Source organism: Poecilia reticulata, chromosome 16 (genome assembly GCF_904066995.2).
Source record: "Poecilia reticulata chromosome 16, P_reticulata-male-v2, whole genome shotgun sequence".
NCBI classification, from domain to species: Eukaryota; Metazoa; Chordata; class Actinopteri; order Cyprinodontiformes; family Poeciliidae; genus Poecilia; species Poecilia reticulata.
Window position 1 is genome coordinate 4,669,608 of NC_088845.1, and position 26,036 is coordinate 4,695,643.

General features: G+C 40.1%; 1 protein-coding gene and 1 long non-coding RNA gene across 2 annotated transcripts; one reads left to right on the forward strand and one right to left on the reverse strand.

The window, feature by feature from the left end:
- Positions 1–782: 782 nt before the first annotated feature.
- On the forward strand, positions 783–17,300 carry LOC145547635 (uncharacterized). Its single transcript, XR_014083929.1, has 4 exons — positions 783–1,306; positions 13,890–14,035; positions 14,247–14,402; positions 17,107–17,300. It is a non-coding gene; the product is annotated as an uncharacterized LOC145547635 (long non-coding RNA).
- On the reverse strand, positions 2,854–17,182 carry prdm1a (PR domain containing 1a, with ZNF domain). The gene is made up of 7 exons (XM_008430861.3): positions 17,078–17,182; positions 14,061–14,393; positions 12,071–12,190; positions 10,850–11,102; positions 5,534–6,600; positions 5,220–5,348; positions 2,854–5,101 (listed from the first exon to the last, which is right to left on the reverse strand). Exons 1-7 carry the CDS (start codon positions 17,102–17,104, stop codon positions 4,496–4,498), a joined length of 2,535 nt encoding a protein of 844 aa, XP_008429083.3. The 5' UTR covers positions 17,105–17,182; the 3' UTR covers positions 2,854–4,495.
- Positions 17,301–26,036: the final 8,736 nt, after the last annotated feature.

Here is a 26,036-nt window from a genome sequence, read left to right on the forward strand (position 1 = left end):
CCAACACACTTGAATCCAACAGCTAAGTGCAGTCAAGTTCTCCAGAGTCCTGCTAACGACCTCATTATTTGACTCAGGTGTGTTGAAGTAGAGACACATCTAAAAGTTGCAGGAGTCTGGCTCTCGAGGCCTAGAGTTGCCCAACCCTGCTTTAGACAATACACATTTCTTCCTTTACGAAATATGGCACTAACAAAAAGGGGAAAAATGTAATATGAAACAACATGAGCAGATGAAGGCATCCTTCCTTGCTATTTTGTCAAATCTACACCATCGGTGTCTTGATAATTCCATTGCCTACTCATCATACTTCGTGATCTTGACTGGCTTCGTTTTGTCTGATTGCACAGTTAGCAGCAAGCTAGGAACCTAATTTTGAATTAAAAACAAAACCTCTTTCAGCGTTGTTTCAGTAGAGGTGGCTGATTAATTGTTTGTCCTTCGGAGAGGCATCAAGAAAGTTAGCTCACTCACCAGTGATGGTCAGGGGAGGCAGGTGAGGCAGAGAATAATACATAATGATTAAATTATTTATATTGCTATATTTACCCCGTGGTTTGTACAAATAAAGTATTTATTTTTAATTTACCTTAACCAATTTTGATTACTTTTTTCTTCAAAGTCGCTGAATTTTCTCAATTTTCTATTCAAATGCTCAGCAGCGAGCTGAGCCTCACCTTGGATTGCGCAATAAAATGGTTAAAAAACATTTAATAGGCTATATGAACTGATTTTCCATAATTCAGCCAATTTATATAATGCGCATGATCATAAACGGCAGAGAACAGATTCGAGGTGAGGCAGGCAGTTCTCTTTCCTCATGGCAAGGGGGCGCTCATAATCCCAGACATTGTGACTCCACAACTGCAGAGTAAGTGACCGAGAGCTAGCAGTGCAGTAAATAAGTGAAGTGCAGCAATATATTTGTCTTCTCATCTCTTCCGACCTCAACATAGATGACTACATTTCTACACTTAGTTTTCAAAAGTTGATTTTCAACTGAACCAGGAAATAATACCATGCTAAAGACCAACACCGGAGCTGAAAGGTTTGCTTCGAAACAGAAGGATACCCGCTCTTCTCAAATGAAGTGGTATACAAGAAAAGACAGGCTTTGTGAATGTCCTTCCAGAAAAGGCCTTTTCTGCTTTCCTGACTTTCTTTTCTCAACTTGTTGCACCGCGTGGACTTGGATGGGATTTTGTGACTTAAACCAAACATGAGCGATTTGGGATGTTGAGGATAAACTTGGCTTTGGATTAACGGACATGTTTGTGCTCTGCATGGACTTCATGTATAAGTAAAGGTAAGACAGGAATATATATATTTTTTATTTTTTTTAAATGAAATGTGCGTTTTGTGGTCTACAGTTTGTATGTGTAAAGAATGCAGAAAAAACATAACCTGCAAGCTGCTGTTTTAGATTAGCGAATAGCAGCGGTAGCTATAATGTACCAGATCGATCACTTATTAGTGAAACATTTAGACCAAAAACATACTGCTGCAACAGACTGAATGTTCTGCTCTTTGTGCAAAATTGTTGTCAGTTGCTATGGCAACAAGTCTGCGTGTAGCTTGACCGACACAGAGGTCACCACTTAGTGGTTTCGGGTTGTACTTTGGTTTTTCTTTTTTTCTTTTTGCTGTGGAGCATAGCACGAAATCAATATCTACATTTTCAAGTTTCATTGAGTTAACGGAATTGTGCTTCCGCGGCAGCGCGGCTATGGTTGACATTTAAAAGAGTAGTCTTCTTGCTCTCCAGCGTTGTGCGCATGCGCGAAATTTCCGTATGTAAAAAAAAAAAAAAACATGCAAGGTGTCTGTAAATCGGATTAAGTCAGTGCCTCACCAGCTATGAACCTCACCGCAGATCACTGTCACTCACTGTTGCAGACCAAAGGCCTCGTCATTGGTCTATGCCTCGAAGATTATTTTAATATGGTGCCACAGAAAATGCTAGAGTGATACATTTTTCTGAGGTTGTAAGGAGCAAATAGATGCTCTCATTCACATCTGCTTGCTGAAAGACGGCTGCTACACTTTCCCTCACTTACAGGGACAGTTTTAGGTCACTGAAAACAATTTTGTTGAGACTTATTTCATGTTTTCCTTTGGTTATAGGACTGGATGATATGACGGAAAAACGTATCATGATGTAAACATTTATCAGACAATTTTTAAGCAGTTCAGAGGCATGCTGGTGAAACCTCAAACTGCTATATAAGTACTTGTAATGTACTTATATTTATGTGTATATTTTCCTGCCTATTTATAAGTTAGACAGGAAAAAAGAAGAGAGCTAGTTCTAAGCATGTGGCTTGTTTATTGTTGCCATGGCAACTCCATAGTAACTCCATAGCCATGGCAGTTAGTTACAGATGCCTACCAAGATGGCTGTCAGCTAGAAAGAGTGAGCGTGATGTCAAATTGGAACTATGTATTCTATATATTGAATATTCTATCAGACATAATGACAGTGGTCACATCTGTTGTGATATATAGTTTTTGATTTATTGTCCAGTCCTAGGTTTATGAATGAAAGTAATAATAAAATAATATTATGTGGTACTTCAGTCATAATAATTAAAATATTACATTATGTTAGGCATCAGTGGAAATATTTGTTGCTTATCTGTTCAAAAATAAAATTAATTGATCATGTCGCAAGTTGTTGAAGTTAGTGGGTAAATATTGTGAAAATGTTTTTCTTTTTTTTTACAAGAGATTATATCAAATCAAGGATAAACTTTAGTCATAAGTTTTTTCTGTTTGTGTGTTTAATTTTCATAGTAAAAAAATTAAATAAAAGCGACAACAAAAAAGAAATAAAGAATCATAGAGCCTTTTGAATTTAGATTAGAGCAGTGACATTTATATCATAATTTACACTTTTTGACATTTTGCACATAAATAACTTTGTAAACCAGCATGTAAACAGAGACAGGTATTTTAGGGGATTCTCCTCTGGAGTGAAAACTGACCAGAGAAAGAGGAAAGCTTTGGTCAAACATTTGAAACATAATGAAACAGAAAAAGTAAAAGTAACTTAAGGTTATTGAAGTGCACCTGCTACAGAAAATCACAGCTGCTGTAGTAACATTAAGCTGGTTCTTAATGCAGTTTTGACCAGGTTTACAGATACTGTACACAGTGTAAATTATATAAGCATCGGCACTGAAGGAATAAAGTAGGAGGAGGGGGGCCAGTGCATAAAAGAGGGCCGAGGTGCTTAGGCGTTCTTAACAAGGCAGCAGATGGATGGGGCTGATTTTCCAAAAATAAAACAACAAATAACAGCAACAACATGAAAAATATATACAAAAACGGGAGCAAACACTTCATCATCAACACAACGTACATCTTCCCTTCTTCACCATTTTCATTCTTTTAGTCCTTCTTCCCCTGTTTAGATTATTTTGGAAACTGAAGCCAAGTGAACTTTGGTTTTTAGCATCTGGTGTAGCTCCCCGAACACATTTAAAATTCCTGCTGGGTACTAACATGATTTCATAAAAAAAATAAAGATAGAAAACAAAAGGTAAGAACAGGGGAAATGACGGCTAATCAGCCTCCTGAGTCCGTTATGTGCTACATTTTAAGCGGGCTATGCCGCTCCTTTGGACCGCATGAAGAGCTGCTCTCCAGTTCAGTTTGGTTTATTCTTCTTCAAGTAGAAAAAAAAAGGAATAAATAAAAAACTCCCACCTTCAGCTGTCCCTTTGAACACACAAACACACACATCATCACATCCACACTGAGGTAACTGTTGTGAAAAAATGTACAAAAACTGAATGCCCTTTTTTGTTTCATTTAAATTAAGGATGCATCAGAAAAGGACATAGACACTTCAGGAAAGCGATTCAGACAGGTTGAAATAACGCTTTTCTTTGGAAATGAACTAATTTACTGTATGTGCCATAAGTAGGCAAGGTTTTCTACTTTTCCTCTGGCTACTTTTATTTTTGGTATTTAAATAGATAAGCCCTGAAGAATGGACACAGAGGAGACTAATAAGGGCAACGACAGAGTGGCTATTTACAGAGAAATAGAGACAGGGTAAAACAAATTAACATCAACAGAAATAATTGTTTTCACCCTATTAGTCAGCAATCCATTCACTTATTGCTTTTGAAGACACAAAATTAAATGCATAATAAGTTAGATTATATAACAAGTAATTTATCAAAAACAAGAATGTTCGAAAAAAGACAAAATCATTGAAAAATGATAATAGAATTATATTAATTACATTAAAGAAAAAAAATCCTTTTTAGGTGATTGTCTAGGAGTAATAAACACTAAAACCACTAAGTAGTCATGGGACATTGTCTCTTGCAGCCCTGAGTGTGAGAGTCCCTGATAGGTTGAAAGCATGGCGTGTTCATGGGGATGACAATAGATAATTATTTATTTACAGCTGTTGCTCCTGGCAACAAGTCCACCATGCAGTTCAAAATCAATTTTTCATGTGACTTGCACATAAAAAAGTCTATTAAGCATGATCCTCTGACTCCTGCTTGACGGTAATGCTAGCAGTAACTGGTGAGATGGGGGTGCTGCGGCGGATCTTGATAACCGACGTCTCGTTCGGGGACTCGAATGCACCATAACCTGCAGACAGAAGATCGGTGGCAGTGCCATTGTAACTGGGGTGGAAGTTGGGGGACTTAAGGTCAGACTCCCTCCACAGCATCCCCAACACTTGTTTCTCCAACATGGCGTCCATCTCCACCGACCCCTGCAGCTGCTCCAGTCGCTCAGCGTGCTCACTGACATCGAAGCGCTCAATCTCTTCGTTGGCGCGGTGCACCTCTTCCAAGGCAGCTTGACTTGAAACATTAGGACTGCCAGGACCAGAGGTTGCAGCCAGGCAATAGCCCTTCAGGTGTAGCCGCAGGCTAACCAGGTGGATGTAGTGGCGGTGGCAGTGGGGGCATTTATGTGGACGTTCGCGGGAGTGTAAGCGCTTGTGCAGCTTGAGGTGGACAAACTGGGTGAACTTAGCGGGGCAGAGCTTGCAGTGATAAGGCTTCTCCCCTGAGTGAAGGCGTAGGTGAGTTTTCAGGTTGCTGGTGCTGCTGAAGCGCTTGTGACAAACCTGAAATGGGAGATCACATTAAAACAGCTTGTTGTTACCTGTGAGTTATTACAGGTAACAACAAGCTGTTGTTACCTGTAATCTAGGGAATCGGCTCTTTTTGAACATTTTGTCTCACCTGACATTCATGTGGTTTCTCCCCAGTGTGAACCAGGTAGTGTTTTTGCAGATGAGCGAGTTGAGTGAAGCCTTTGCTACAGGTTTGACATTTGAATGGCCTTTCTCCACTATGCACCCGAAGATGAACCTATGAGAAAAAAAGCATATTCGCTTAGGTTTCTTCAGGTCATAACCTTGATTATTAAGTGCCTGTTGTACTCCCAGCTGATTACACTGCATGTCTTTCAAAGTGCACGAATGATTACAAGGTAACGAATCAGATCAGCAGGCATGATGTTAAAAAGCAATAACAGAGCAAATCCCAAGTCTTACCTTCAGGTTTGACAGCTGCCCAAAGGTCTTACTGCACACGTTGCACTCATACTTGATTTTGCCATTCTGCTTCTTCAGAGGGTAAGGCAACGCCTTGTATCCTGCTGACCCTGCACCACGCTTCACTTTGGTCAGATTAATAGCCTCTTCATCTGGGTGACGTTCACTAGTGTTTCCCATATGGGCTGAGGTAGGCTTGGTTGGCACCTGCTCGCTGGGAGGTGCTGTGGCAGCGGTTGGGGAGCCGCTGGAGGGAGCGTGAGCTGGTCCGTGTGGGTTGGGGTGCCCTGGATAAGAGCTGTGAACTCCTGCTTTGTCTCTCAAAGTAGCAGTTGAGAAGGCACTTCTTGGCCCGGGCAGGAGATAGTCTCTGTGGGCAGAGATTGAGGAGGGGTGCACAGGTTCAGGTATTACAAGGCGCCTTGCTGCAGGGTCAGAAGGCAGGAGGGATAGATGAGGGGGCATTAGGCTGCCATACACTGGATAGATCCTAGGGAAAATCCCTCCTACAGTTGGGACACCACCACCAGGGAGAGGATAATGATGTGGTAGAAGATAACGTGGGTACTGGTGAGGAGGGTAGAATGTTGAGGGGAGTGGGGCAGATGGAGGGGAGTAACCAGGGTAAGGGTAAATAGAAGCTGGTGATAATGCTGGACCAGAAGGGCTGCTATGAGGGCTGGTTTCTGGGCTGCTTCTTGCAGAAGGGCTTGGTGTGGCCGACGACTGTTTGCCAGGGGAATGAGTTAAGGGGTAACCAGGGTGGCTGGGTTTGAGCAAGTCTTCAGAGAGGGGGAAATGTGGTCTGAGAAGGGGGTAGAGAGCACGGGGGTACAGTGGCCGCTCCGGGCTATCAGCACAACGTGGGCGAGTGGGAAGAGGGCGGCTGGGCTCCCTCTTGGGGGCCATGGAGGACGAGGTGCTGTTGGTGCCACGGAGAATGGACACGACACTGTGCTCCCTCTTGGGAGGACTGGGAGTCATTGAGACTGGAGACATACTGGAGATTTCAACTGTGCTGTCCTCTCTGTCCACATGTTGCTGCTTAACCTCCATAAGTGACTGCTCTGTAAAGACAAACCAAGAAAAAAAATTAGTCATCAAATAGATGCACTTGTCAGCCCACATTAAGATATGTTAAATCTAACAAGGTGTTTTATAAGCAACCTATTATATTTCCGTGAACAGGGTAGGATGGGTTTATGGGCCAGACAAAATATGTTCATTATATTTTTTTACACAAAATTATTCTTCAATATTGAGATTTTTGTCTCGTCAGTTCTGCCTATTTTGAGCTCCTTTCAGAATGACCTGCTTTACGGTTTCTTGTCACTTTAAATCTAAATATGCTGCTGCTAGCCACACCCCCAACTAGCTGTTTACACTCACATTGTAAAACGTTTTGCTGGGATGATTGAGGTTATTGAACATATTAATGTTAAAATGATAAGGTCTAAATACAAAGTATAAATTCCAAAAACTATCTAACTAAATGACTGAATCAAATTGATTTTGATTTCATCTAAATCTATTTGGATTCTGTGTAACCTGATATGAATTGGACCAGGTTTTAAGGTGTCTCAAGATGACATTTGATATGATTTGGAGTTAGATGGATGAACTGAATTGAATGAAGGAACACCATAACTAACTCAGTAGACTAATTAGGTTGACAGAAGTGATGAACGAGGGTGAGGGGCAAGGTAAGGACCAAGCCACAGGAAGTGAGGCGTGACATCTGCCTCCAGGGCTTGTGTGTGTGGGGCACGTGATGCGTGTTTGCCTATAAAATCAAGATAAAATCAGAATGGTGGCAGACAGACAGACAGGACTGATGGAGGGTTTCCTGCTGAAGATATCCTCAGAAAAAGCTTGGCCTCCACCTGCCCTCCTCAGAGCACACACAAACACGCCCCACCCCATGTGACAAGGTACACACACACGCGGAGGCGCCTGTAGACAAAGGCCTCTGTCTGATTTGTTGACTCTTCCTCTTCTGAACAACTTGCACACACTTCTGATCAAGCGCTTACTCCCCAGCTTTTTCTGGCCATTTGCTATTGTTTCGAGGTCGAAGGGTAAATTAGAGAGCTTCCTCCCTTTAGTCACTCACACCTACAGTCGCCTCCCGATGATGAAAGAGTGGATTAGGGAGGGGAGCTCCCTAACACACATCCTAAAAGCTCTGGGATGTCAGTTAGTAGCACATCTCGGCTGCTAAATTGCCACAGACGAGCCTTAAAATACAGCAACCTATTATCTTAAACCTCCTTTACAGCCCACCTAACTCTTTACCTTGAGGTCGCCCAGAGGGGACTGTGTGTGTGTGTGTGTGTGTGGCTGTAAGAAAGTGTGTGAGAAAAATGGAGGCTGTCAAAGAAAATCCCAAATGCAGCACTGGTGAAATTTACCTCTCTTTCCCCCTACGATTCACCTTCCCAGTCAAACACACACACACACGCACTCAACCAGTGACCCTTTCACCAGTAATATCGACAGTGTGTAAACATTGGGGTTATCAGTTAGCCTTCCTCCTCCTCTTTTTCCTCCTCCCTTCATCCCTCTTTCAGAAAACAAACAGGTCGGCCATCTTGGAGATATCAATCTGTCAACACGGCCCTTCTGCCAGGAAGTTCAAGTAGTCAGCCGAGTGGGTAGGAGGTGCGGCTCAACCAAACCCTCCTCTGTCTCCTCTCTGGTCTCTTTAAGTGACATGTATATATCAGGGTTATTGGCCAACGCACACACAAGACTACTATGTGCGAGTTTGCATGTGTTCGAGATGAAAAGCTGGGTGTAAATGTGTTGGCGTGTCGCCCTTATATCAGCATGAGTGTGGGAAGAGAGACTGTTCTTTGAGTATCTTGAAGACACACACACACACACACATGGATGACAGGTGCTCTCGAGTGCTAAAACTTGAAGAATGCAAGATGACGGCAGTAATAAGAGCGAGAGAAGTAGGGAGAGGAGAAAGTGAGGGAGTGAGACAGCGATGCATGCTCAGTCATTTTGCTCACACATACACACATGTCTGGTTTTGTAATGACTGTACTGGAAAGAGGCGATGCAAAGAGAAATGGTACAGCCAACAGTTGTTGTCTCTTCCCACCATTTAGGAATGTGATACAGGATGTCATATAATTTGGGCCAGAAACTCAGGCGCCCCCCATAGGACAAGCGACCCGATTTGTGCAAGGAATTATGTCATCGTGTGATGAGCTATGTGGTCAATATGTGCAAAGGTACTATTATAGACTGGAAAAGACTAGAACTATGAGCTATAAAATGTATTAATCTCCATTCAACATATGTGTATTTTATAAAGATTTTTATGACTAAATAACACATTTGTGGTATTTCTCACTAAGTCAATATTTTGCAGAACAGTTGCAAATCAGATGGGGAATATTTCTGCCAGTTTTGCACATGTAAAGATTGACGTCCGTTCATCTTTGCAAAAGGTTACTCAAATTAGGACAACCGTTTGCAGTACTGCAAGAAATTCTCAATTGGATTTGTGTCTAGGTTTTTACTAAACTGTTCTACTGAAAACTTACCAGTGGCCTTGTCAAAAGTTTATTCCAGGATTGCTCTTTGAACCTCAGTACAATTTATAATTTCAATGCTAGTAGGATATATTTTTCTGTTTGGTGATCTTTGTCAGCAATTTTGTGGCACTTGATTTTATTTATAGAGCAAATAAATCATTTTGAAAAATGTGTCATTTTCATCCACTTTACAAAATTATGTTGGGATTTCCCAAACAATCCCTCTGGAATCCATTCGAGTTTTTGTGGCTATCCCAAATTGTAACCCTAATGTTCATGCATGGGTTATAATCCTAATATATGCATGATGTTTGAAATTACCCTCCTGCTGCTGATATTTGAACATGAAAGATTATAAAGTAGACTTCCAGCATTAATTATTGGTTTGCACATTATACATATTTAGTATTTGCAATGACAAGGACTTTTCTTGCCAGCTTCCTCCTCTTTTACCTTTTGCCCTTTAACTGAGTTTCGGTCTAACGTTACTTAGTCAGAAAGATTGTGGTTTTCTTGGTTTTACTCAGTCAGTCAGTGACATTATTTCTTGCTTCGCTCATAGAGCTAACCTCTTATGAGCCACCGTAACAGACAATTGTTTTACTCATTTTAGGAATGTAAATTCAGATGGTTGAGGAAAAAAAAAAAAAAAAAAACCAACGAAAGCCCTTGAAACTTAAAGCTCGAGCCCTGAGACAAGTGCAGCCAACAAAAATCCAGGTACAAATCCGCTTTAAAGTCAGCTGCAGGTCAGCAGAGGCCTGCGGGGGCTCAAATGACAGATGAGGCTAATTAAAGACGACTCATATAGTAAGTTCACAATGTGTTGAGATAAAGGAGGAGGGGGATCAGGGGATCCCTCCTGTTTCTGTCCCCAGGTCATGCGCATTTTTCCCTGGGTAGTGGAGCCACTCTGGCTGGGTGTGCTGGTTCCTCTGCCACCTTAAGACTGCTATTAGCCTGCAGTCACACCTGGAAACCACTCAACTCCTGCTCTCAGGCTTTGTTTCCCTCTGAGCCCCCTCACTCTTTGATCAGCTCAGCCAAAGTGGATGACTGCAGTGAGTCTGCTGTGGCTCTAATCTGGTTGTGAGGTGAATTTTTCTGTTGATATTTCAGGTAAAATCTCAGAATGATGACTAAAAGTCACTGTTGTACATTATTATATATATATATTTTTGATCATTTTGTGAATACAAACTTTTAGCTCACTTCCTAATAAAAAAATTGCCAATAAAAACTGAGTCAAGAAAACACACTCTGTCTCTGCTGCGTTTATGGAGGCCGAGGAAGGCTGTGTGTGTGTGTTTGAGAACTTTTATGTTAAAAGTGGGTCTTTAAGTGTGTAAGACCGTGGCATTAGGGGCCATACAGCCCTGCGTGTAATTACACTGTCACTGGCACACACACACAAGAGTACAGCGATGGCACTGACAGAGATGAAAGGATGTTGGTCTTGTACTTTTGTAAGTGTGTGTGTTTAAGAGAGAGAGAGAGAGATAATGACAGACTAACGCTGAGAGAGGAAGGAGACATAGCTACACTCAAAAACAGGCTTTAATAGCGGCGACAGGACACATTCAAGACACATGGACATGCACCGCCGATTGATTTAATGTTTGTAATGCAAGCCGGTCACTCCTTTAGGCTGCTAATAAAACCACTGATTTTATTGCTGAGAAAAAACTGAAAGAAATTTCCACAGCACTGCTCGTCAGCCTCATTTCTCATGAAAAGATGTCAAACAAAGAGTTGTTGAACTTACTGAGTTTTTGCATCATCAGCTCCCCTGATGGCGGGTATCTCAGGCGGCGGGCGAAGTCATGACAGTACCAGACGAGCAGCTCGGCGCCGGCTGGGACGGGCTTCACAGTGTAGAAGTAAATTTCCATGCCATTCTGGCATGCTGCCAGGTTCTGCTCTGTCGCCGATTTGGCCGGGTTGACGTACCGCATCCAGTTGGAGCGGGTCTCATCCAGACCGTCCACAAAGTGGTGAAACTCACCATCCACAAAGATCTGGAATGAAAGAAAAATAGCTTTTGTTTTGATCAATTTTACACGAACAAGAGTTTTATTTTCTTTTTATAAAGTAAAAGTTTTACTTTTAAACTTGTAAAATTTACCACCATTTCCCTGAATCAAACAACAAAAAAAATGGAGCACAAAGCCAAAAAATTGATTACATCATCAAAAGAACAAGTAACCTACTGTAATTCTTTAAATGAGGCAATTGTAAATGACTAGAAAGACATTTTTATCTCAGTTCAAAGCATCAAATCAACAAATCAAACATAATTAGTCCATCTGCAGTAAATGTCATCTAAACCACATTTCTTAACCCTTTTTCTTCTCTATCTATCACCCCTTACCATCTCTCTCCGTCTTCATCACCTTCCGCGAGGCAAAAAAAGACAGACAGAAAGTCTATCACAGAGGAGGAGATCCTCTTTTATATTGAAAAGGGAAAGGAAGGATCAACTCATTTTTAACCTATCACCCTCCCCCATCCCCTTGTGTGTTTCTTTTTCATTCTCCCCCTATCTCTGCCTCTCGTTTCTGTCATCTCGCTGCGTGTGAGAAAGTGAGATATGAGCATGAATGGAACCTTAATGAGTTAAGTTTCTGCTTGTGGTTACACTTTTTCTTTTCAAGCGAGTCAAACCCACCACACACACAGACACACACGCACACTCTTAGAGTGTGTAGGTAGAACAACCATGTAGGTGGTTTGTGAGCGTGTGTTGTCTCATTGTCAGTTACCGGTAGTGATGGAGCGTGTTTTAACCATGTACCAGTACGTGTGGATTTACAGGAACCTTAGTGTGGCATGTTTTTTGTGTGAAGGTGACATCACATCCCCACACACACCAAACAGAAAGCCCTGTTTCCTGTTCAACTGACTGCCTTTTGAAGCGAGAGACGTCACAGGAAAGGGTCTCTCGGGTTTCTGAGGAAATGTGTGTGTTTTCAACCGGCATACTTACCCTCCAGAAGTACTTCCGGTTTGCGTCTTTCGGGACGCTGTCGGCCGTGTAGATCTCGCCCACCAGGGGACCGAAGCGGGTTCCTTTGGGGATGTACTCCCGGCTGCACACTCCGACCACCTGCATGGCGACACACACAGACACAAGCAGGTGAAAAATGTTGTATGTAAGATACCGCAAAGTTTGCGTCTGTTTTTTGGAAACTGTTGTGCACATCCATCAGTGACAAGACTCATTAGGCTTTATTTTAGATCCAAAAACACACAATCAGCCAGCTGTCAGCAGAGGCGATGATTAATGACTTATGGGCACGCTTCGTGTGACTTCGAGCTCGAATGTTTCGTTGAAGAATAACTAAATAATCTCTTTCTCTTTCAAATCTCTTTTTCTTGTCACACCTCCAATGATCGCCACATCAAACCTAAACCACTGCCACTTCAAATACTTCAGGGGAAAACACTCAGCTGCTCAAATGAAAAAAAAATCCTTTCTCTTCTCTTATTTTTTTTTTTTTTGCTTTATGGTCTGATTGAATCACAGAACAAGGTGAGAAAAAGAAGAGGAAGAGGAGAATTGCAAGGAACTCCAGCCATGGATGGACGAGAAACACGCTCACATTTTTTTCTCTCTAGCTAAACCCACGCAAACACGAGTCTTTCCCAAACCCCTTGTTCTCCGGGTGACGTGGGAAATCCCCTTTTCCTCTTTTCCCTTCACAGGACCAGACACAAGCTTGTGCTAGTGTTTGCACACAAGCTTTCTTTTCTTACTTGTTGAGTCGTTTAGTTCTTTCCTGATGTCTTTGGAGCGAAACTCAGTTTTCTTTCATCAGCTTGTCCCTTCTTCCTCTGCTGGTCAAACTAAATATTAGCTGATAGCGTATCAGCTCGTAAGCAAAACACACTCCTCTTCACCGCTCTACTTCCCCTTCTTACATCAGTTCCTTATTGATAAGCCCCTGATGAGAAAATCTATGCGATCACACCGTTTCACTGATAAACTCACAGTAACAAAATTGACAAAGCTGGAAACTTTTGACCTGCAGTCATGCACATTTTTACTGGTGTAAACGCCCTGGAAAAAACGCAAAATGCATCAAAGATGCTTTATAAAGAAAATAAAAATAGATTGACGCAAAATTCAATTAATTCTGAAGAAAAATTAAGACGTAAATGAACACAGCTTCTTAAATCCTTGTATAATGAACATTTTAATGAAAAATGTGAACTTTCAGGAGCCAGCCGCCGTCAGTGTTTTTATGTTTTATTTTAACAAATTACAAGAGTGTTGTTTTGATTCAGGTTACCCTATCTCAGTTTTAACCTTTTGCTGTCTGACATTTTGACTGATCAACCATAAAAAGAAATGGAGAGGGAAATGTTATAATTTTACATTCATCAAGAAGGTCATAGTGGCTGATTGTGAGTTGAGGAAGATTAAAAGACGAATTATGTTAGTAATTTTTTATTTTTTCATGTCCAATTCCAACTCCAGATCGAAAGGTTTAAATTAATTTGCTGCAACTTAGTCACTAAACTTATTAGTGACTAATAAGATATTAAAAGTCTAAGGTGTTCGTTAAGGTGCTGTACAGTGCCCCCTGGCTGCTGGCATGAATATTTCAGGGTGGTGAGAGGTTTATGGCATGACACACAACGTTCAGGGCTAAATCACTGTAATCTTCTCAGCTGACATATGAGTTTCAAACGAAAGATTCAAGCTGAAGAAATGTGTTTTTGTGTAAAATTTGCTTCCGTCAGTTTTTATCCCACTCACACACATTCCTTTGTGTTCTTGTTTGTATGTGTGCGTTTACAAGGTAGACTCGGCAACCCCCTGCTCTCCGGTTCATGACCAACAACTGACTCACGCCCCTGTTAACGTACAGATGGCTTTCTCTGCTTGGACGTGTGTGAAAAGTTGAGACGGGGGAGAAAGTTTTCCCGTCTGCTGGCAAAGGACTGTGTGAGTGACTGTGTGGGAGTCTGACCTCCTTGGTGCCTGCCAGGTGTTTGAGGACCAGGTTTCTGGGCATCGACGCCTCTGCTCTTGTCGTCGTCATGGCGAAGTCAGCGTCTGGCCCCGCCTCCCATGGCGTGTCTTTGACGATGTATGTGCACTTTTCCTCAAACTCGGCCTCTGCCCAATGTGTCATGTCTGCCTCCTCCATCTCCAGGTCCATGTCCACGTCGGTGTCGGTCATCGTCTCTGCTCCGTCCGAACCCGTGCTGGTAGCTGTGGAGGCCATCTTGTGGTTTGTGCCGTCCTGCTCCATAGCGTGCGCCCCCTCACTGGTCAACATGGCCGAGCTATGAGAGGTCGCCTGGACGGGGTAAGAAAGTGAAAATAAAACATTTCATCATCTCTTCTTCATAAAAGTTCTTAAAACTTCCATCTGGAAGTGGACAGTGAGGTAGGAGAGAGATTAAATAGAAAGTAAAAGAAAAAAAAAAGATGGAAAAACAAGATAACCGTGACAAGCAGAAAAATACCAAACATACGATAAAAAAACCTAAGAATACGACAAGTACAAAAACAGCAAATCCTTGAAAAAAATAAGATAAGGATATGAAAGGAGGTGGGAGGAAAGAACTGATTAAGAATAAAAAGCAGACAAAGATCAAAATGAAAGACGATAAAACACAGTGATAAGTAGAGACAAAGAGAGGAGAGGAAGATCCATGATTATTATATGTGGTGACTCAGTGGGGAGAGGGGGGGTTGAGTAATGCCTCAGTCACACACAAACACATGTGCACGCGCACACACACACACACGCACACACACACACACACACAAGCACAAAAGCACACAAAGGATCAGGCGGTAAATGTGTCGTCTGCCGTTTCGACTAAACGGTAACTAATTTGGGAAACGATTCATTCATGTTTCACTTGCATAACCTGATTTGTTAGATTTTTTTTTCTCTGCTTTTGGAATCTGATGGTTTGACATTTTTTAGGAAACTTATTTCATGTTTATCTCACTCTATGACATAAAACTACCAGATCAGATGACCACTGCCCTCAAGCAAGATAAAAACACAATGTAGCAAAAATAAAAAAAATAATCAGTAAACAACCCTCAACTTCTTAGTTGGTATTCAAGTTATATATAGTTTTGTACATTCATATCCAGTGAAATAAAGTAAATTTTGGAAATCAGACTTGATATTTTTCACCTTGAACACTTTCACTATCCTTTTGTCTAACGGTTTCCAAGACCAGTCAAAATATGGCTCAAACAAATCTGATTATCAGCAATTTTCCTGTTTTTTTCACTTCTCTATGCAATGACTCATTCTTTTTCTGACTTTACAAAGAAATTGTCATGTTTCCTTTTTATCAGTTATTCTGCATAACTAATATTTCTCGATAGCATGCTGAATTTTCTCAGATATTGCAAATGTAATATTTCCCATGTTTCTGCGCTCTTCGACCCCCCCCGGTTCACCCACATCTCCCATGGGTTGAAGACGGAGGAAGGAAATGCTGTCTGTGTCTGAATGAAGCTAAAATTGGAAGCAGAGTGGCAAAGCAGGAACCGGCAAATCATCCCAACTCCCAGCGTGTGTGTTCTTGTCTGAATGTGTGTGTATGGACACGGGGGAAGTGATGAGGAAGGGAGCGTCAAAAAAACTTTTCCATTTGGGGGGCCACGGCAGCGCAAACAAAACTTCAAACACGATCCCACCCAAGACAATCCCATACACACACACACACACACACACACACACAGGGGAAGAAATCCACACAGGGGACAACATGCTGCTTGTCCCACGCTGAAGAGCGGAAAGCAGCAGATCTTCGTTGACCACATTTCGCTCTGTGAAATTATCTGAAGCCACAAGAAAGAAAATTGTTTCACATCCAAGTGGCTTCGGCTAAAGCAAACAGGGTTTTGATCCCCAAGAGTAAAACAAGTTTCTGATTGAAAAGTGATTATAAAACTTAAGATTGCTTTAATTAAGATTCAGTTAAAAGCCACAAAAAAGCTAAATCATCCTGGATTCAGAGAATATTTTTTCTTGCAAAACTGACCTCCCATGCTCAAAAAGCATGTTAATGTTAATTTAAGTTGCTCTAAACATTAAACACAAACAGAGCAAATGCCCAAAATACATTAAAATCCAACAGAAGCCACAGTATCCATGATTTGCTTTGTAAAACTATAAAATTCCCAGTGAAAAGTCCGTCTTTTTCCCAGACAGCAGCTGAAAACTCGCATAGCCAGAAGTTTCCTCTTTATTTGCCATTGAAATGAATCAAATCAAAACGGTGATCACATATGAAAATGTCTCTTTTAATATCTCTGCTTTCAGCAAAACTGCGAATCCTGCCTTTGCATAACAGCTGCAGCATCGAAAACTAATAGTGAAACCAAGAACCAAGAAACAATTCATCTCTCGTGTATTTAGACCAACTGAAAACATTTAAAAGCTGAGCCTGCACAAAGTCAGAAGGATTTCAAACTTAAACTTTGACAAGCACAGATGGATTGTTTTTAATCAGAAAAATAGAAAATACTTAAATTATTTCATCAATTAATTTACCTATAAAATTAGAAACTTTACTAGAAAAAGAAAACTTGTTTTTACAAAAAGTAGTGAATAAAATGTATTAAAGTAAGCAAAAAGTGCCTAAATTTTAACACAATCCCAGGAATAGATTTACAAAATACCCCAAAAGCGCCATCTAAAAAACCAAAAAAGTTTAAGAAATTTGTCCAAAAACCTTTTTCAGTGTAATAATAAAAATGTTAAAGTTTGTAGTAACTGTAAAAGTAGTAAAAGTTAACAACTTTTTTTTGTTTTTTAATTCTGATTTAACTGACAGTCTGTTTTTGGAGTTCACAACTTTCAGTATAAATCATAAAGTGTATACAAAGTGTCAAAAAAAGTCAAATAAGTTGGATAAAACCCCGTACAATTTTCTATGTTGCGCTCTAAATCAGTTGTTAGTAAAATGACAGAGAAGCGGAGGGTGTTCGGAGCTGCTCTGTACTCACCGTGTAACTTTGGTCCCATCCACACATAGGGACGAGCACTGGGATCCTCTCTGGAAGTCTGCCTGTGAGGATAGAGAGTTTATGCGGGACAGGTGCAGTTCTTCCCTTCTGCCTTCCCACTCCGAGTGCTAATACTCCACACCGAGCTCTCAAGTTTCTTTGGGCAGGAGTGTGTGTGTGTGATCCACTTGGAGACCTGATATTAAATGCCTGACAACATCAACATCTCTCAGACTAAGCCCTCTCCCTCTCCCTCCCTCTCTCTCTCTTGCTCGCTCACTTGAAGCCACACCCACAAAGCACTTCTCACACGGCTTTCACCTGAGGCCATGAGCCATACACACACACACACACACACACACACACACACACACACGCACATAGCTAAAAATGTAACTCCCATTTTTCCATCAAAATAAAGATTTTTCTACATGATAATCACAAAGTGATTGTGTGATTAGTTGTATTCATGTGTGGAAATGTCTGACCAAGTTTAAAATGTAAACAACATGCATGTGCATACTTGTGCATGATTGTGTCTAGTGTGCGTGTGGGTGCATGCGTGTGTGTGCGTGTGTGTGTGTGTTTGCGTGCTTGTAAAAGGGAAGTGTTGAGTCACCGTCACAGGATGTCCCTCTCTTCCACAAGATAACACACACACACAAAATTGCACTCTAGGGGGCAGAACTGATCTGCTTTGGTTTCTTTTGCAAAATAAAATTTAAAGTACACTCACTCACTCTCCTGTGTTATTCTTTGCCCTTCAGCCCGTCACTCCCTTAAAAAGCGTTTTCTGCCTTTGAGTTTGTCTTTCTCTTAATTTATTGCATTTTTCTGTACATTAATATTCTTCCTTTCATCCTCCAAATTATTAAGTCCTTTTTGGGTAAATTAATTAAGACTGATACAAGTCAAACTTATTGTATTAAGACTTAAGAATGAAAACAGGAATGAACACTGAGAGGACTGGTAAAGGGAGTGTCTCCGACTTAGTCCAAGACTGTTACAACACAAAGGTTAAAGACTTTCTGAAGAAAATTTTTAAGAAAAGCACCTAAAATGTTCACAAGCATATTAAAATTTCACTCAAACAGTTTCCATATGCTTGTGATTTTAGTGTGTGTCTATTTTAAAACCGACTAAAAGAGCTTTTGGGACGGGAGCATGGGGGTAGAAATACCTTCTCCTGATCCTGTAAACAACCTTCTGCTTCCACTTCTACTCTACAATCATAGCTAATACTAGCTGCTGTAAGCAGTTATCGCAATCAATGATCTAAAGAAGTTCTGCACGCCTTACTATGTTTTTCTCTTTCGTCTAAACTGGGTTACTACGTGGGAGCAACGGGTATATTTTTTTTGGCTTCGTTTGCTTTTAACAACTGTGCTTCTCCCTCTGGGCTGCATTAACAATGTCCATTGTGCGTCCTTTGAAGGAAAATAACAGTATTTAACTTTTAAGTGTTGCACAATAAAACAATCTTTTTTTTTTTATCTAATTGATTTGACCTGAATGTTTGAAATAAATATGGAGCCTCATCAGGACAGAAAAAGAGGGAAACACTTATGCATAATCCTCAGCAGGACTTAAAAGCGAAAGAAAAACACAGACTTTTTAAAATCCTCCAAGTGTCCCCTCACATAAATATATGTTGGGCCAAAGTGCTTTGAAATCAAAAGATTTTACAACTTATGACGCTTTTCATTGTTAGCAGACTCTGGCCCTGAATGCATGCAATGCGAGGTAACAAACAATACAGTCTGGTTAAAATTATAAACATCTGCTATTTAGTTTAAGTCAAATCCATTCTTGAAAATTAGTCTTTACGACTCTGTTGATGTCAGTCTTAATATGCTTCATTTTGCAAGCGTAAATACTTTCATAACCTCATCTTCAATTAAATGGTTGTGTTGACAGAGATTTATTTACTATTACAACTCTGGAAATAAGAAATGAAAAAGAAACTCCAAACTTTGGTGTTTTTCGAGTGATCATGGTGATTAATGATGCTGGATTTGGAGGCAATAATTCCTGATGATGCAGAGAACCACAGTTAGTTTTGTCGTATTGACTCTGTTACGGTTTGTAACGCATGTAATCATGAACTGCTGCTGATTTTAGTACAATCCCAATCAGCTCAAACTTGCTCTAAAATGACTCATTCGCTCAAAAGGTGTTTCTTTACTTATTTTTCATAATTTATGGAGTAAATTTTAAGTAATATTGAACTAAATCCATTTCATGCTTTAATATACAGCTATTCCCTTTTTATTTCAATTCAGGGTCTCACTCACTCACTCACTCACTCACTTATAACAAAAGCTCAGTCTCTTACTAACACTGGAAATTCCCATCTAATTGTTCACCCTGTTTCCCTTAATTTAACTCCCACTCACCCACCTCCCTCAATCCCCCTTTTCTCTCCATCTTCCCTTTGATTTTGCACATTGTATTTACAAAAATGATTTTCCACACTCACCCCTCACGCTGCTTTTTCCATGACTTTTCTCTCAACCACTTTTTTGTCTTTTTGAAGAAAATAAATCACTCCAGAAAAAGTCATTTGTTTGTCTTCAAGCATTTTGATGTTTGGTCGCGAGGATTTTAATCGTGCAGCCGTAAAAGAAAAGAAACTGCTGTGGCGAGCACAGTTTGTTGGACAGAAACAACAAAATAAATCTGTGGGAAATGTGACATTAAGATTATAAATAATGTTCTACTAACTCTGAGAAAGAAAATGCTGGGAAAAAAACAAAATAAAAAACAATTTGAATTTGTTGATTTTTGTTTTTAAATTTGGTGTTTTCTTTTTGTTCATTTAACTTATAGCCTTTATTTCTTTTCTTGCATACAATTATCTTAAAATGTCAATTCTGTTTCTGTATTTAAAGTAATAAGTCAAGTTGCATTTGTTTGAAACACACACCCTAGGCACAACTTTGTAGAAAACAATATCAATTTTTTATTCTAACTAGAACACTGTATTAAGCTGTGTAATTGCCAAATTGTGTCTTCCAGCAATCATCAGTGTCAGTGAAATGGGCCTTAGATTCTTTTTCTTTTATATATAAAATAAAGATTATCAAGAAAAGAAAACAACCAACAGGAAGACGACGAAAAGACAAGAGACACCGGACTCTTTCACTCCCTCTCAATGGTGACAGAGGGTCTGACCACATCACTCGCTGCCTACTGCTTCCTGCCAACGGACGACCCCTACACACACACACACACACACACACACACACACACACCCCTACACACACGCAGACACACAGACACAGAGCTGAAGATCTGTCCCACAGCTGTCGGACATGTTGATGCTCAGTGTTTTCTCTTTGTGCAAAACAACCAGATGCAGAACGGGACCAGAAAGCTGAGAAATGCATTAAGACATGAAGTCTTATATGTGCAGCTTTAATTTGGAAGCTTTATGACATTTTACAGCAATGCTCTCTGTAATTAGGGTTAGCAGAATTTCAAGATTTTTAGCTTAATTTTCAGTATTCAGTAATAAAGTCAGAAATTCTGTCTCTTTCTGGCTTGTGAATACACCAAACTAAGTATCTCCAGTTTGTGTACTTTGAAGTGGAAACTGTTACTTTAAAAGAAAGCTCAGTGTTAGTTATTTTCAGTCAGTAAGATGTTTAAACAGACAGAAAAGAAAGAAAACAGATATGCAATAATCTACCTGAAAGACTTTTAGCAGATGGCAAAAAGAATATATGGAGTTCACCAAAATTACTCTTTCACAAAACATTCTGGACATCTTGGAAATCTTTTGGAAAGATAAATTCATGGTCTACATTCTCTCAACAATGCATATATATATATATATATATATATATATATATATATATATATATAGCTGGTAGCACTGTTGCCTTGTAGCAAGAAGGTTCTGGGTTTGAATCCCGCCTGGCAAACTCTTTCTGCATGGAGTTTGCATGTTCTCCCTGTGCATGCGCAGGCTCTCTCCGGAAAATCCGGCTTGATCCCACAGTTCAAAAATATGACTGTTGGGTTCCCTTAAATTGCCTTAGAGGCCTCTCAAACATAATACACCGTTTATGGCACTTGTACATCACATCTTTGGTGTACAAGTCTTTATTGAAAGGACAGAGGTAGGTCAAAGTTTGTGTGCTGGCGATAGGGTATGAGGGAGTTAGAGTTAAGTTTTCATGTAAATGTCAAATGTGAGTTTGTCCTTACTTTTCATCCTCACCAATCAAAGCAATGAAGCTGTTGCCAGGAAATCATTGTGGGAACTGGCAGCAGACCTGACAAGAGCCAGTTGATATAATAATTGTGCTTGGCGTTTATTATACCTTACCCATGTCATTTCTTTTTTCCCTTTCTTTGTGAGGATCTGCGTAGCTGCAGGGTAACTGCATTTAGAAAGGTGGAGTGTCTTTAAGGTGGGCTTCACCTCAGTGCACACAAACAACTCAAGTCGACGTGAAATGTCCCTTTTTGTGTCCCAGAGGTCCTACCTGCATGCCTTCAGGAGAGAGAAAGAAGGGACAAAAAGGAAGCAAAGACATCCTGGGTCTCTTTTAGTTTAACAGTGGGCCAATATCACAAACACACACAACAACTTGGGGATACACACACACACACCTTCATCTTACATAAACTCCACTTGAAAATTAAAATTTAAGAGTTCCTTGACATTTTCAGTCTGTAAAGACTTAAAACACAAGCAATGAAGACTCTGATGCAGGTAGGATTAACACTGCATTCTCCATTTAAGAACAGTGACAATTTTGTTTCATAGTCTGAAAGTAAAAACTTAGATGTTACAAATGTCTGTCATTTATAAAAAATATTCACTCACTAGAATAATTATAATATTCAGACCTTCCAGTTCTGAAAATTCAATAAATCCCATAAAAGACCATCACTGAACACAACCATAAAGAAATATAAGCCCCCTTTTAAGCATGGAGACATAACTCATGTATCTAAAATATACCAATGAGCAGGGAAGCAAAACAATATCTGTTGTTGAATGAAATTGTGGAACAAAATTAGACAAAAATATGTCAGTCAAGTAAAGAACAAACAGAAGTGAAGGAGTTCACTCGAGGACCCAAGCCAACATCCCACAAATTTAATTGCTCGGTTTGGAAAAAAGTACATTTTTTTTTAGTGTTTTTGCACCTTCAACGAATACAGAATTTCAAAAAGCCACCCATTTCACATGGCATGTTGGTACCTATCTCCTGTGATGTGTTTACTCAAAGGCAATGTAGGGTGGCCAATTAATATTAAATTCATGCATTTGGACTGTGGAAGGAATGTTGAGTACCTGGAGAGAATCCAAGCATGCATGGATAGGATATGCAGAAAGCTGTGGACAGGGCTTGAACCAAGGACCTTCTTCAAACCAACAATGCTAACAATTGGATTGCTGGATAGCCCAACTTCAGAAATATGTCAATTTAATAATTTCTTGATCCTTTTGAGAAATCTTTTTTTTTTTTTACCAAACATTTAAAGTCAGGATTTAGATGTAACCATGTAATCATAGTCGGTTGAATTAGACCTTTTGTTTTGTACCTCTGAGGCACCAACGAGGCAATCAAGTTCATTAGCAGGCAGCCTCATATGTTAGGGTTAACTTTGTGGTCAGTCCTTACATCAGCCGGTCAGTATATTTATGGTAAACACACCAGAACTTCAGAAAGAATTCACACAAATCTATTTTCATTCCACTAACACAAAGGACAGGTTATGCTCAGGTCTGCTTAAACAGAGCAAATCACTGGACTTCAGGTAACACAAGTTTATTTTGTGGTGATAATGATTCCAAACAGGAGACGAGGAGTTTTTTTTTTCTCGTAAAACTGATAGGGCATCACACGGTAACCTTCAGAATGAGAGCTGCTCAAAACACATTTTCTGCAGATTGCACCATGTGAACTCGGTAGTTCCACTCCATGCCTCCATTGCAGGTTGGTGGTGAAGTTTTGTGAAAGAGGTGTGGTAAATGTACCAAAGAGCTGGATATGCTTCTGATTTAAATGAGCATGCTCAGAAGAACCACACTTTCAGAGAGAGTTCAACTTGATGAAACTCTCCTGACTTGTAAACACTTTCCTCTCTTTTTTCTCTTTCTTCTCTCCAGCCTTCCCATCTTCCCCCGTCCTCTGCCCTCCAGTCTCCTCCTGAGTCCCAAACATTTTAATTGCAGCCCACAGGCCATTTGAAGCCTCAGTGAAGAGATCAGCCATTGTCCATTTCCTTTGTGTTAGTGTGTGTCACTGTGTGTTACTGTGACGGTTACACCATGGGCCTGTGCATGTTGGACCCTCTGTGTGTGTGGATTTAGGGAGTTAATCCCTGAATAGAGAAGCCATTAGGGAGAATTAGGCAGTTTAGACGTAGCCATGATCCCCTCTGCTGTGCGTGTGTCTGTGGGTTTCAGTGTGTGGTGTGCAACGGCGTCTACGTGTGGCATGTGTCAGGTCAAGGCCCTTAAAAAGAAGGGGTAGAGGTGCATCAGGCGTATGTGGTCATCAGTTCCCGTAATCTTACCAATCTGCTTGTGCTGTGTCCCACACACACGTACACAAATAGGCTCATCTCGACACTCTCAACAGATGGCTGTAGCAGAAAGGCCAAGGGTAAACTTGTGCAATGCCTAAACCAGACAAGCACCCTCCAAATGAAAACCCCTCCTCTTTGTCTATAGCTAATCACTTTGTCCTCAGCACGCAAGCAGGACTCTTAATTAAGTGGCAAGTAGTCTGTCCTTGTTAACAATGGTTAGATGTTATAGCAGTGAGGAATCTTGCCCTGTATTTGACTGAAGTTACAACATCGGTGAAAAACATGTCACACACCAATCTCTATAATTATTTTAATGGGGCCAATTGACATGTGTTTAAATGCTGTGCAAATGTATGGAATTTGAAAGTAGGACATTTGCATACTCATTATTGATATGAATGACATTAGTTTTAAACTTAGACTAACAATTTTTAACCACTTTTCAGGGTGAAATCATAAACCAACAATTGCCTATTTTTAAATAAAAATTGGATGCAGAAGATGAATTTGTTGATTTTCCAACTCACACTGGGTCACATCTGACAATCAGGCCTGAAACACAATCACACAATAATATTTGGGTAATTGTCCCTTAGCTAGTTGCATTTTAACCCAACATGTCATGTGGCCTTTATCTAATATCCTGACTCAACATTTGACAAGTCTTGCTGATATAACTAGTTGCTTTGTATAGCATGCGGACTGATGATGGTGGCGAAACAGTTTCCTGGAAATGCAAGTTGTTTCTCTGAAATTAGCATATTAAGCAGTGCCTACACATGCATGATTCACAGCGGTGAGACACTCCTCCTGGCTCTGATAAGTTGTTTTTAACGGGGAGCAGTTCATTTCTTCAGACAACAATAATAGCACTTAGAAGGGGTGAGGGAGCTTGATTTTTTTCAGATATTATAATGTCACGACATGGTGACAGTTTTAACTAATGTGTAAAAAAAAAGAAAAAAATTTAATTAAAGTTATATACCTCAGCTTTAGAGCACTTGAGTTGTCCATTTGGGTAGAATCTAAATTCTGCCAAGCTTGAAGGCACACGTGTCAAACTATAGTCCTAAACAGCTGGCGTTCATCAAATGTTCAATGTTTCTCTCCTACAGTACTTGAATAAAATAATTATATCATTATTAGGACTCTGAAGAACTTAGCCATATGCTGAAGATGTGTATCAAGCATCTGGGGTTGTTTCTGAGCATAACTAGCCAATTTCACTTCATCTGCAGCTAACAGTTTACATTGGTCCAAACCATGACAAAGTGGCGACACATGTGTATAACTTGTACTCATCTACAGTTCTTCGAAGTGATAAACAATTGCTTAGAAATGGCTCCAAAAGATTTCCCCAACTTGTGCAACTCTACAGTTCTCCTTCTTAGGTATTCATTGAATCCCTATGGCTTTTCTAATGCTTTGAGTATTACACATTTCATTGAGTGCCATAAAATGAATCTGTATGCTGATGAAGACAAACTGGAAGTATTTAGCCACCCTTACTGGCATAAACACTAGTGACCTACTGTGTACCAGAAATAATTGCTTAATTCAGGAATATACGACCTAGTATCTCAAGCAAGTTGGACAGTCTCACAACATTACATTTATACATGCATGCATAAAATATTGCAATTTATTCACATCAGTAAATCAGTAGTATTTCTGAAGTTTAATATCTCACTGTTAGATTATCCCAACAATGATTACCTGGAGGCAGAGACCCTTGTAATTTTGTCCAGATTGGAAGGTAAAGAAATAATGTGTGATTTATTTTAAGAAAATTAATCAGTCATAAAATTAATCAGTGATGAAACTTTTTTTTTTTTTTTTTTTTTTTAGCTTAAATTTAATGCCTATGAAGCACCTGTGTTTTGCGCTGACCTTAGTTTCCTTTAGTCTTCTATCCATTCCTGGTAGAACTGCAATATCAGGAAAAGTGAATAGTCACTGTTTTAAGAAACTATAATAAGATTACATTATTTGTGCCTGTTTTGACTTATCATTCTGAGTTTTTAGGGTCTTGTCACTATGTGGGTAATTCTTTGCTGCTTTTTGTCATTTTTGGTAAATTGTGCTAATCACCTCATCATCGTAAATAATCCCTCAGCAGTCAGTAGAGCGAATGATCTCATCTTTGCAAAGAGGATGTAAATTATACCCTTTTCCTGTAAGCCTTGTGCCAGCAGCTCTGACAAAGCTTGAAGCATGAAAAGTTGTATTGTTTGTGGGTAACCTGTGTTAGACACAGCAGCTGTTTAAGTTAGCTAGCTGGATCAAGGATGTCTTGGTGACTTTAAAAACCTTCAGAGTAATTAATCGCTACCTTTAAATTTATGAACCTTTGTGCTTCACTTTGCCTTACTCAAGTAGTCTTCTCATAAAGTCAGGCAATGAA

What these genes read in the sequence shown, in the direction of transcription:
- prdm1a (XM_008430861.3), bottom strand. Translation starts at nt 17,104, where the DNA reads ATGTGTGGATGGGACCAAAGTTACACG. An exon ending in ACCTGGCAGGCACCAAGGAG is followed by an intron (nt 12,191 to 14,060) that starts GTCAGACTCCCA and finishes GTCGCCATGCAG; the next exon opens with GTGGTCGGAGTGTGCAGCCG. An exon ending in AGAAACCACATGAATGTCAG is followed by an intron (nt 5,102 to 5,219) that starts GTGAGACAAAAT and finishes CTCCCATTTCAG; the next exon opens with GTTTGTCACAAGCGCTTCAG.